This window comes from Mauremys reevesii, linkage group 11 (assembly GCF_016161935.1).
Source record: "Mauremys reevesii isolate NIE-2019 linkage group 11, ASM1616193v1, whole genome shotgun sequence".
NCBI classification, from domain to species: domain Eukaryota; kingdom Metazoa; phylum Chordata; order Testudines; family Geoemydidae; genus Mauremys; species Mauremys reevesii.
This window is the reverse complement of record NC_052633.1, coordinates 16,280,185-16,292,945: the sequence shown is the minus strand read 5'-3', so window position 1 is coordinate 16,292,945 and position 12,761 is coordinate 16,280,185. Positions and strand designations below refer to the sequence as shown.

General features: G+C 44.0%; 1 protein-coding gene across 1 annotated transcript in view; it reads right to left on the bottom strand.

Annotated features, from left to right (window-relative positions):
• Positions 1-12,761, bottom strand: part of PLEKHM3 (pleckstrin homology domain containing M3) — a 131,933-nt gene that overhangs the window by 59,248 nt on the left and 59,924 nt on the right. The window contains exon 5 of the mRNA XM_039495424.1: positions 6,810-7,003. Coding sequence (XP_039351358.1) covers positions 6,810-7,003 — 194 coding nt within the window. The remainder of the gene's footprint in view (positions 1-6,809; positions 7,004-12,761) is intronic.

Below are 12,761 nucleotides of genomic sequence, written 5' to 3'. Positions count from 1 at the left end.
ACAAGGTGATGCTTGGAGGACGTTTCAGGTCATTATTTTGTGATGATGACTAGGGCTCCGTGTCTGTCACAGAGGTCCCAGAAGTCACGGATTCCATGACTTTCCTAGAGCGCTGTGACTTCTGCAGCGGCCAGTGTGGCTGACCCCAGGACCTGTTCAGGCAATTCCTGGAGACAGCCACACTGGCCACTGCTAAAGCGGCCCTGCCACCAGCCGCTGCTCAGGCAACCCCGGGACCACTGCCAGGGGCCGCACCAACTGCTGCTCGGGCGGCCCCTGGCAGTGGTCCCGGGGTGGCCGGAGCTGCGGCAGGGAGGCGACCCTGGGGGTGGCCGGAGCAACTGCTCCTCGGCAGCCCCTGGCTGCTGGTGCCGCTGGCCCCGGGCACCCCCAACAGCATCCCCTGGCCCCTCCCCAGCAATGCCCCTCCTCTAAGATTTAGTCAGGAGTATTTATGGTATAAGTTATGGACAGGTCACGGGCTGTGAATTTTTTTTTATTGCCCGTGACCTGTCCATGACTTACACTAAAAATACCCATGACTAAATCGTAGCCTTAATGATGAATAAACCTTACTACTGACCAGATGGGAAACAGTCAAGGAAGCAATACAGAACACAGCAGAGGAAGTTACCGGAAGGCGTAAGCAAACAAGGAAAAACTGGACAAGCAATGAAACAAGAACATCACAGGAAAAAGTGTAAACAAGCCAAAACTGCTGGGAAAGCAGAAATAAAAAGCGTTACGCGGACGATGGAAGGTATAAAGTGGAATGATTTAAAGACAAATGAAGTGAGAAAGAAAATCCGATGTGAAGCCAAGACGCAGGACTGGCTGCAGTTGAAAAGATTAAGATGGTGGAGACAAACGGATGAGAGGAGGCCAAAGCGAATATTGCAAACACAACAAAGACCAGTCCAACCACTGATTAGATGGCGGGACATCGTACCCAGGGATATGGCCAGGTTGGGCTTAATGGAGTAACAAGTCATGGACAGGAATGACGCTGTCTTCCTTGTGTCTGCAAAGATGCTCTGGGAGGAAAAGAAGACATGCAGCTCATACTTGTTTTGAAATCAGTAGACAGGTTCCCCATCAACACACATGCAAGACTGGGCAAATGAAAATTATATTCTTGGTGTTTACCGGAAATCCTGCTTGAGGACATAACTTTTTTACGTAAGTGCAGAAGTTCCCAAATTCTTCTCTCCAAGGTAAGTAAGATCATGAGAACACCATGAAACTTAAGAACTACTATAAATTAAAAGAAGGAACAAAGCAATATTGATTTTTAGAATGGAAGGCGGAGAAATAGTTCAGGACAGACAGTTTCTACTTGGAATTAAATAGCTCCACCTTTTATCTGCTTAGATCGCCCAGCCACCTTAAAATGAAATGAAAAGCAATGAGGTACTCTCTGTTCTTTCAGGTGCAATTTGGAGTACTTGGAGTTTGCCGCAAGCAGACTCTGAAGTGATCAAATTAGGGTGAATGTGGGCAGAGCTAGTATTTCAAGTAGTGCTCCCAGCTAATGAAAACACAATTTGGAATCTAAGTGCAGTATTTCGAAAGCAATCTATCCTAAACAGAAGAAACAAGGCTAAATCATTTTAGACGCCTAATGTTAGTAATCTATTTGACAAAGGGTGACAGATTGCATTAGACATCATGTCTGGACTCAGAGATGCTATGTGAACAAAACGATTCTGTTACCCTCTGAAATATTTGTGCAAGTTTCTTAGCAACAACTTGAAATGCTTAATGCAAATATGTTGAAAATAATCTAGTTCTGAGGCAAAAAGAGATTTATTTCTAAGGCCTCATTGTAGGAAATGACAGAATTCTTCTTTCAGCTTCAGTGGGTTTGGGCTCTTGTTCTGCGAAGAGCTGACAGTATTAGCTAGTCCAGGGGTAGGCAACCTATGGCACGCGTGGCGAAGGCAGCACGCGAGCTGATTTTCAGTGGCACTCACACTGCCTGGGTTCTGGCCACCGGTCCAGGGGGCTCTGGATTTTAATTTAATTTTAAATGAAGCTTCTTAAACATTTTAAAAACCTTATTTACTTTACATACAACAATAGTTTAGTTATATATTATAGACTTATAGAAAGAGACCTTCTAAAAACGTTAAAATGTATTACTGGCACGTGAAACCTTAAATGAGAGTGAATAAATGAAGACTCGGCACACCACTTCTGAAAGGTTGCCGACCCCTGAGCTAGGGGTACATATTTGTGGCACTGGAAATGTGCTCTTAACCTGATTGCAACAGCAAGCTTTAATTCCATCTCTCTGTAATGTACTCTAAGTAAAGCAGCCAGTGCCAGGTTAAATTAATATAAAACTCTGTCCTGCAATTAATAGAAAACTGTAATCCTGTGGAGGGGACAAGTAATTAGATGCAGAATTCTGCTTAGTCTTTCACCTCCATGCAGAAGGAGCATGTGTTCACAGATGGAAATCACTGAGATAAATGCTAAAGGATAGGCAGACCTGTTGCAGAGCCAGAGACTGTTAAAACAAAAACAAACTCTGTGATAATTCCTTCACCAAGAAGCCTTCAATTAAGTCAGAATAGTAGGAAGAGAGATAATAGTGGTTAAAATTACAAGCCCTTCTTATATCTACGAGAGACAAGGAGACTCCTCCACACTTAAAGGAGAAATACACAAAAACAAGAAGGATGCTTCCTTCAATTTACATGTTCCCATACATTGCATCACCTGTTTAACGGACAAGAGCTCCTCTCCTCTCCCCTAGGCACCAGAGACACTGTTTCCACTTTCCATGTTTGTGTTCTCTGGTAATAGGACAAGCAGAAGACTGTTGGGAGAGCTATACAACTGCAGCTTGCATCAGTTCTACACAAGCACTAGATTTATGTCCTACGTTTGTTTCTGCCCGTAGAACTGACAACGTGTCAGATCCTCAGCTGGTGTGACTCAATGGAGCAATGCTGATTTACACCAGTTGAGGATCTGGCCTAATGGGTCTAGCCAAACTTGTTTTCCTTTATTGTTTTATCTTCCCTTCTGCCTTTAAAGACTGCTTCGAACTACCACCCAAAACAGCTACCATCGTTGCCGGAGGCCATCATGTGAGCTAGAATTCTTAAGGACAATAAGGCCTGCCAGTTCCCTGCACCTCGAGCCACTAGCTTCTGAGATCTCTAGCCATTTCTTCGTTTTTTTAGTCACTCGCCTTCGAGTTCACAGTGCGGCTCAGGCCTGAGTTTTCTGAGGAACGCCAAGTTTTACAAAGTTCCCAAAGTACCTATGTATACCAGGCATTATAAATAACGTTTCCACATTTAAGTAACCAGGTCCTGAGCTAAACTGGTTTATAGCCATCTGGAATTCTTCAGAAACAGTGACTTGTAAGCACTGTAAACATTTTAATCTTCATGGAGGACATACAGAACTTCGAAATTAATTGCCATCTTGGGTTTGAGATCTGGGTTCAAGAGGAAGGGATAGATTTAAAAAATGATGATGAGGAGGAGAACACCCCAGAGCAATCTGCTCTTTCCCTAATAAGGAAGGCTATCAGTGTCCCACAAGCAGCAAGGTGCCAATACGATTAATCAGTCTGTTTTTAGTTCTCTCTAGACAGCAATATTAACAGTTTGTTTCAGTCTGTTTATACGGTTCTGACAGGTCTTCAAGATGCTGTGTTCACTTGCCAGTGATTAACAGCCAGCCATGTACTAAGGTGAAGATCAAGCTGAAAAAGAATGCCTTTGGAACAGGATAGATAACTGGATTCTCTCCCCCAGCCCTTTAATTTCTGACTAGGAAACAGCACTAAATTTAGTAGCACTGGCTCACAGAGTTGTTTAAACTCCCCTTTCCTTGTACCTTGCCCATGTGATGAGCTGATGGGTAATTTAAATCACGTATTTTCTTTGAGAATAGAGCTCATTTTCTCTGTCCAGCTGTTATGCTGAGCTATAGGGTCTGCCTATTGGGACGCGACATATTCCGAATAAAGGTCCTGGAGCACGATTCCGGACAGGTGATGCTGCTTCAGTCTTGTTTTCCTCTTCAGATCAGTCCAGCCCCTTTGGGAAGGCCACCAGGGACCAAACTGGTGCCAAAATCACCCTGCTGGAGATGTCCACAAGTGGGAGTCAGGCAGCCAACTCCCATTGAAAGCTACTTACCTGCCCTTTGTGCCTGTGAAATGGTCGCTCTCTGGCTTTTGGAGCATCCCACAAGTTCCTACCAAACTAGACACTCTTCCCTATAACAAGGAGCAAGAGACAAGGACTGTGCATAAAGCTCTAGCCACAAGCCCAGCCGCCGGCCACGGTGCTCCTCTCTCAGCTGTGTATTATGTATAGGTCATGGGGAGAGAGGAATGGGAATTTCAGGCAGTGCTAGAAGACCAAGCTTAACTCAGGCTTATGTCATCGCAAGCATACGGAAAACAGGGCATCAAGAACTGTCAGAAAACACCCATCAAAGTTCTCTGTTTTTAATCATTGGGAGTCTGGAGGTCTGTGGGTCAGGAAAGGGAGTGTGTCCCCCTCCCGCCCTTTCCCCCTCCCTCTCGTTTATTAGCACCGTACGCTAGTCAGGGCTTTTCCTTCTGCTGTAGGGAATGTACCTTCAGCTGCTGCTTGACAGCGAATTGCCAGGAAGCCTCCACACAACAGATGGCAGACATATCCTACCTACTATCCTGCTTCGTCTTTCCTTTCTGTCTACCCACAGAGCTGCACCTTACTTTCCGTTTTACTCATTTTGATTATTTACTGGGATAAGAGTTTGATGGTATTTTCTTTGTCATCCCTTTTCTTCCAAAGCCTCGCACCTTTTCTACATTTCCTGACGAATTCTATACTGTCTGTCTGTCCTTCCCCATCCCCTGAGCTGCCTCTGTTTCTTCAGTCGTCCCCCTTTGGCCTCTTGGTAGTTCCCCTCAATTCTTATTTTCTCAAATTCTCTCTTTGTCCTAGTCCCTTGAATGCCTCTTCAGTCCCTTTGGACCCTTTCCTCTCATCTCCTTCCATCAGCTCCAGCTCAAAGTACCTCCTCCAGCCTCCTTGCTTTCCCCTTCGTCCCATTTCCTCTGGCCCCATTGCTTTTCTTTGTTCACTTCTCCTTTGATCTGTTTTCTTTCACTCTCTTCACTGACTCTCTTCAGTCTCTCCTACCTCCGCCTCGCTGTTTTAATCAGAGCATTCAGCATTAATCAAAAGCCCTAATTTCTTTTCAGCCACTTTTCTCCAGCCTCTGTAACGCTGCTCTCCTGTTAGTTTTATTGTAATTGAAGGAGAGAAAATAGGAGCAATATTACAACTGTACAGCAGGAGAGCCCGAGTGATAATACTGTGTGCTGGAGCCAGAGGAAATAGGTTTAATTTTCAAAATCCGGCTCCCCGAAAGTTGAAGAAGCGAGGCTGTGTGTTGCTGCTCATTTCCACAACACGTGCGCACAAATATTTACACACAGCATGTTTAACACAGGAACTCACCTGTTGCTCTCTACAGCTTTGCCGCCTTTGCTCAGCTGTACTTGATGTAATTATTCAAGGCCGTGACATTTAGGTTATCTAATGAATAGCAATCATCACCTCACTTCCATTCCTGGGATAAAGAAGCCAGTGCAACCCCCCATAGCAAATTATACCAACCCTCTACATCCTCAAAAACCAGGGCCGCCCCGGGGGGGGTGGGCAAGTGGGGCAATTTGCCCCAGGCCCCGCAGGGGCCCCCACGAGAGTTTTTCGGGGCCACTGGAGCAGGGTCCTTCACTCGCTTCAGAGGCCCCGGAAAACTCTCACAGGGCCCGGGCCCCCAGAGCATCTTCTGTGGCAATTCGGCGGTGGGGGGGGGGGGGGTCCTTCTGCTCCGGGACCTGCTGCCGAGGTGCCCCAAAGACCCGCAGCAGGGGTTCCTTCCGCCCGGGACCCGCCGCCGAAGACCCCAGACCCCCTGAATCCTCTGGGCGGCCCTGTCAAAAACATATATCCACAATACAGGGAGTGGGACAGGCCCTCCCTCCATTTACTTTTCCTCCCTTTGGCAGCTGAACATTTCAAAATGGCAATGCTTCTAACTGAAGGTGACAGATTTGTTTTACTAGCAGACAGACCTGAGAAATACGGAGACATAAGAGATGCATGTTCCAACAAGCCAGTTGCATTTGTCTGGATTCATTCACCTCACAGAAAAGAAGAAAAAAAAAAAAAGATAGAGCCAAAACAGGCCTCCAGCCCCTTTCTTTAGGAGATCCAGGGTACAAACAAAGTTGGCCTTTCTACAGTTGATCTGCTGTTGGATTTGAAGAGGCTGTTTGTCTGTCAGAGCTGTTTGGAGAAGATCAGCAGCAGCTAGATGCGGCATGTTTTAAAATGAATTGTGCCTTTGATAAATAAACTTGTGGATTGCAATCTGCCTATTTTATTTTGAGGAAAAATCAGCAGGAAAGGAGGAACCGACATTACCCAAATCACACACTTTCCATTATCGCAGTGATGGCCTGAGATAATTATGTATTATCAGCCTTAGACGCACCACTGAGGAGAAACAGCATGCTCCTATGGGAGGAATGACTTTAGGTACCCAAGCTCCACAGTCAGCCCACATGAATCACTGAAACAGGCTTTCCTATGGCAACAGACAATCTCGTTGTATAAAAAAGCCTCTGGTGACAACTACAGTGCAGCTGGCTTTCACAATGGGTAATGGCTTATGAATTGGATCATGGAAACCAAGAGGAGGTAGTGAGGGCTGAACATGTGCCGACAAGAAAGAGGCAGGACAACAGGAATCTTGTGCTGCATGTTGTCCGTGGTTCTTACCTCCTGCGCAGGTCTTCTGCCACTGCTGCTCTGCAGCTGAACAAATAGGCTCGGAGAGATCTCAGCTGCTGTCTCAGACGGACTACAGTCGCCAGTGGCTCAACATGTCTGTACAACATGGGATTTTCCTGCTGGATGTCAATCAACGGCTCCTCGTACACATACTCCAAGAACTCTTTGGCTTGCTTTGATACCTGAAAAACAAAGCAGTTTAGATGTGCTTTCTTTCTGCCCTTCCTTAAATGGTTTTATTCCTCTCTCTTATGTGCGTTTTTAATCGTTATGTGAAACTGAAACCCTCTATTGGAATTTCCATTGCCAACTCTTGGAGAAGGCAGAGTTGAGAGGGATCCCACTGTGAACTTCTATTGAGAGCCAACCCCTATTTTATCGAGCACATTACGATAAACTTTAAGGACTAGTATCCTATCTTTCCAAATCACAGTGATATTCACAGCCATATAGATCCTTACCACTTCCCCAGCTGGTGAAGATCATGTACAGTATCTGTTTGATATTAGATAGTGCTCTATTGAGGACATTATCCTGCCATTGCAGTGGGATGAAGTTAATGATTTATTCTAATAGATCTTTTATGTGTCTAACTACAATGATCATCAAACTACTCCTTCAAATGGCCTTTTCCTGTCTAGGAATGTTTACATGTGTTTGTGTGCATATACACAGTGATTCTGATAAGTTGGATGCAACTGACAAAGAAAATTAATGAAACATTGAAGGCCCAATCCAGCTCCTTTTGAGGTCAACTGGAGTCATCTCAAACTTTAATGGGAGTTGGGTGGGGCCCTAAAGAGAGTAAAAAGTAGGTTAATATGAGTACAACAGAACCCACTGTATCATTAGCCATTCCAATGGTAATTTCTCCCATGTTTAGCTGTAATGTAAAAAAACACATAACACTAAAAGAACAATCAGAACCACATCCAGATATTTTTGAAAACAAGCATAGATGAGAAATGGGTATTATTATTATTATTATTCATGAATCATGGTTTTTCATTTTCAAGAACTTTCTCTCTATCCCATTCCATCGTATTGTTCTGTACATCTGCACCCACGATAAGATACTGTAACCCCCTTGGAACTTTTTGTCCTAACTGGGAAGGATACTTCCACTTCAAAGACCAAATACTCCTCCTCACCCTACTTCTTTATTTCTGCATTTTATCAACGGGGGGGAAAAAGCCGGGAGCATGTGAAATGAACTGCAAACCACTTGAGACTCTGCTGTAGAAAAATGATGTGTTTCGCAATTCAATTAGTCCTCCTGGTCCTTAAAACCAGTGTTTACACTGAAGCAAGGCACCAATGAATTAGGCTAACAAAGATACCTTTTATGAGGTGAACAAAAGGGCAAAGGCTACACTATAGTCTTCTCAGACTTAAAAGGCCTCTCCCTTCAGGTACTGTAGAAGATGAGGTAGACAAAGCAAAATATGTCCTTATAGATGGTACCAGCTAGTGCAGTGGTTCTCCACCAAGGGTACATTTACTCCTTGGGGCACGCAGAAGTCTTCTAGGGGGTACATCAACTCATCTAGATATTTGCCTAGGCTACATAAGAAGCACTAACAAAGTCAGTACAAACCAAAATTTCATACAATGACTTGTTTATATTGCTCTGTGTACTACACACTGAAATGTAAGTACAATATTTATATGCCAATTGGTTTATTTTATAATTATATAGTAAAAAAGAGAAAGCAAGCAATTTTGCAGTAATAGAGCGCTGTGACACTTTTGTATTTCTATGTCTGATTTTGTAAGCAAGTAGTTTTTAAGTGAGGTGAAACTTGGGGATACACAAGACAAATCAGACTTCTGACAGGGGTACAGTAGTCTGGAAAAGTTGAGAACCACTGAGCTACTGGAATTAGGAGCAGGTCAGGGAAGAAGATGTTACAGTGAGAGACGATCCCAACTGTAAGTCTTCATAATGAATAATCTCCATGTTAACAAAAATATCATACATAATGCCAAGTACTGGCTGCAGGTTAGTGATTATGCAGATCATACAATGTATATTTTTAAACATGGGAAATACCGTTAGGTGAATTAAGGGTCATGGTTCCACAGACTTTTATGGCTCAGAAGCTGTATTAAACATCCCACTCATCTCTCACCTTTTAGATTTTTTTTAAAAACAGTGCAAACCCACGGAACTGTGCTGTCCAAACTGAGGAACGGAAAATGCACTGTATCAGTAACAACCCGGGGAGGTCGGGTAAAGAACAAAATTCTTCAGATCCCAAATGGGGGGGAGGGATAGCTCAGTGGTTTGAGCATTGGCCTGCTAAACCCAGCATTGTGAGCTCAATCCTTCCAGGGGCCACTTAGGGATCTGGGGCAAAAATTGGTCCTGCTAGTGAAGGCAGGGGGCTGGACTCCATGACTTTTCAAGGCCCCTTCCAGCTCTAGGAGATTTGGTATATCTCCAATTATTATTATTATTATTAAATGCACACAAAACTTTAGCTCCAGAACAGTTTGGTGGCATCTCTTGGTTTTGTTCTGTTAGCGAGACTAATACAGCTGTACACTAGAGAGAAGAATACAACGATCTTCATCATCACACTGATTTTACACACGTATTAAACCATTTAGCCTTACAACACACCTGAGAGCTACCATACCTATAATAAGCATCATTCCTCTTGTACTGAGGGGGGTGGAAAAGTCAGATAGCAGCGATCCACTCAGCACCACACAAGCACTCAATATCACAGCTCGGTTTGAAACTCAGGAGTTTCTCACTCCAAATCCTGTGCGAGGGTCACTCGCATGTATACTTTGGTCCCCATCGGCACAGCATTCAAGCACATGTCGAAGTGCTTTGCTGTATCAAGGCCTAGGAATGTGCAAGTACGTGATCTTAACTTCGAGAGCAGCCAGCAAGTGGAATGTAGAACACGGGGAGGATTCCAGATTTTTTCCCACCGCAGAACCTGATGCCGGTATCCCCAGGGCTCAGTATTCCTTTTGGAGAATATTCTTTCACTGTGAATCAGTACTGAAATGATGGGAAAGCCCACTTGCCTGCAAGCGGCCTCAGGGCAGATATAGGAATGAGCAGGAGGTGATATTATATTTTTTTCCATGGGGCACATTCATCAGCAGTGCATCCATGGATGCGCGTGTGCGCACACACACACACACACACACGTTAAAAGATTATTAAAGGTCGCAAAGTCAAGCACTCAAAAGTTAGGAAATGCCAGAATCAAGGTTGCCTGTGCAACCTTCATTCAGCCCCCTTGTGTGCAACTTTATGGTACATAGTCTTTAATTACAAGATCATGGGTTTTTTTCCCCAGGACCCTGCCTGAGGGAGTGCACAGAAAGGACAGTCAATTTATAACTCGGCCAAAATTGGGTGGATTTTCATGGGGATGACAAAAGACACGTCCCTGACACAAACGTCACCCCCCCCACAAAATTTTACATCCCTGCTCCAAAATATAGGTGTGCTAGCGCTGTTCAAAGAAAAAGTCACTAGGGGTTTTTTTAAACACAGGCAAAACAATGTATTTTTTTCCTATAGAATCATTTTCAGAAATGGCTGAATTTTTTTTGGAAAATTTCAGCCAAAACCTCAGCCTGAGATACGAAAACTGGAAAGTCAAATTTCAGCCCAAATGGTTAATGTTTGGCAAAGTTATAAGCAACTGAAAACAGGGGCAAGCTTAATAATAGGTGGCACTACCAGCCCTGCCTATAATACACAAATACACATGCATATAATTTTATTAGAAACACCAGAAAATGTCATTCAAATACAAGTATTAAGATTGAAGAGCGCTCTGTAGCCTGAAATGTCAAAAGCACAGGAATGGGGGGAAAACAAGGATCAGTATTTTTTTCTGGAGGCTGCCATCTTGTGCTTCAGAATCTAAACACGAAAAGTCAGACTCATTGCAAACTCTTTGGAGCAGGGGCTGTCTCTCTTCTTGTGTTTGTGCAGCTCCTAGCACGCTTTAGGATGCTACTGGAAGCAAACAACGATACTTATTACCTTTTGCATGTAACCAAGTAAAAGTTGCCAGAGAGAAGAGGTTGCATAAGGATAGGAGGAAGAGGTATCTAAAAGATTATCTCCCTCAAGAACATGAAATACTCTACTATGAAAAGGACTGAGAACCATAAGCAAAAGTGGGAGCTGGGAGAAACTGTCTGAACTATGATTTTGGTTAAGAAACTCCAGTTGCTATGTGAGGAAGCCTGCAGAAGCATGGCGAATGGACAAGTCCTTTGAGAAGGTTTCTGTTAAATAATCAAGGGGTTCTTTCCCTTAGTAGCCAAATGCTTTTGTATACAAATCTCGGGTAATTCTCAAGATCCAGCACACGATAAAGCTCAACTCTGTGGATTTCTCCTGACTTCTGGGTTGTTTTTCCCCCAAGTCTTGTCCTGTCAGAAGCAGACAGATGGGATCTTCTCCGACTGTGAAGACCAAGAGTTAATATTATACATGCTGTTCAAGTGCAGTGAATTCCAGGGAACAACTGAAAACATGTACCTAATTGTATCAGCGTTACCAAACCAGATCACACACTGGGGCTTGCTCCTTCAGCTTTGCTAGTGGCAGATATAATAGGTGCCAGTGCACCTTGCAAAGGGGGACGAGATGGCCGGGGAGAAATTATTCCATGTTCTTCATCCCCGGTTACTCTGTTCACAGGTCGAGGGATTGACACATATTCTAGATAGCGTGAAATACAGAAGCAGTCAATAGGTGGAAGCCACACTCATGTTCTCTCTGATATTTCACAGGACTTTGCTGAGCACGGTCCACTTTGACAAAGCCCTGTTCCTATCAGCCCCCATCGGTATATTATGCATCAGGTTGGAAGGTGGCCTCCTGCTGGAGCAGCTCCTCTTTAGTGCATTGCTGCATTGTGCTTGATGGACAGGGTTGCCTCTTTGGTGAGGCTTTGGAGCGTGGTTCCATTTTGTGAGTGCTGTTCAAGAGATCTATCTGTGTAGGTACTAGCGGGACACTCAACATCAAGGTTGCTGCAATGGTAGTGGATGAGGATATCCTGCTTTGAAAGCGAGTCCAAGAGAAACAGAAATCATTAATACTAAGGATACCTCAGGAGAGTGGGATGGTGTTTCTGTCTCTGCCAGACCAGGACATATAATCAATACACTAATAAAGAGTCATGCAGCTACATTATTGCTATTAAGTACTGCAGGCAAAACTAAGAAACTTTTTTTTTTTTTTTTTGCATCTGAAGTATCTAAATGGATTGTACAGTAGTGACACGGCATCACACTCTACATCTGAAGTATGAGAGAAAGAGAAAATGGAGATAAATGAAAGACTAAGGGTCATCTCAGGCCAGTGTGCTCCACAACAGAAGAGGATTTGCTTAGTTCCAATGAAGGATACAATGAAGATAGAAACAAGGCATAAAATTGCAAAATCCAGTATAAAGAGGCAAAACTAACAGATTCCCTTAAACCTGATCAGTTACATAATGGGCTAGGAGACAAAGGATGGTCTTGTGGTTAAGGGACCGGCCTGGGACTCAGGGGACCGAGAGTCAATTCCCAGCTCTGCCACAGACTTCCTGTTACCTTGGGCAAGTCACTTGATCTCCCAGTGCCTCAGTTCCCCGTCTGTACATTGAGGATGACGATACTCCCCTACCTTGCTGGGGTGTTGTGAGGATAAATTAACACTCCTGAGAGACTCAGCTACTCTGGGGATATACGTACTTACAGAGAACTTGACACTTTTCCCAGCCAAGTGAATGTTCACAACTGTATTGTGCTTTGGCGAAGTGAAAATTGAGAATTTCTCACTGTTATAATCAGAATTAATTTGATTTTAAATTGAAGCCTAAAAACTCTATTCTGCCTTTATGCCCTAACTCTCTGAAGACCGGCAGTTCCTTTTCTCCTGTAGCCAGACTGTTTGAAATGATA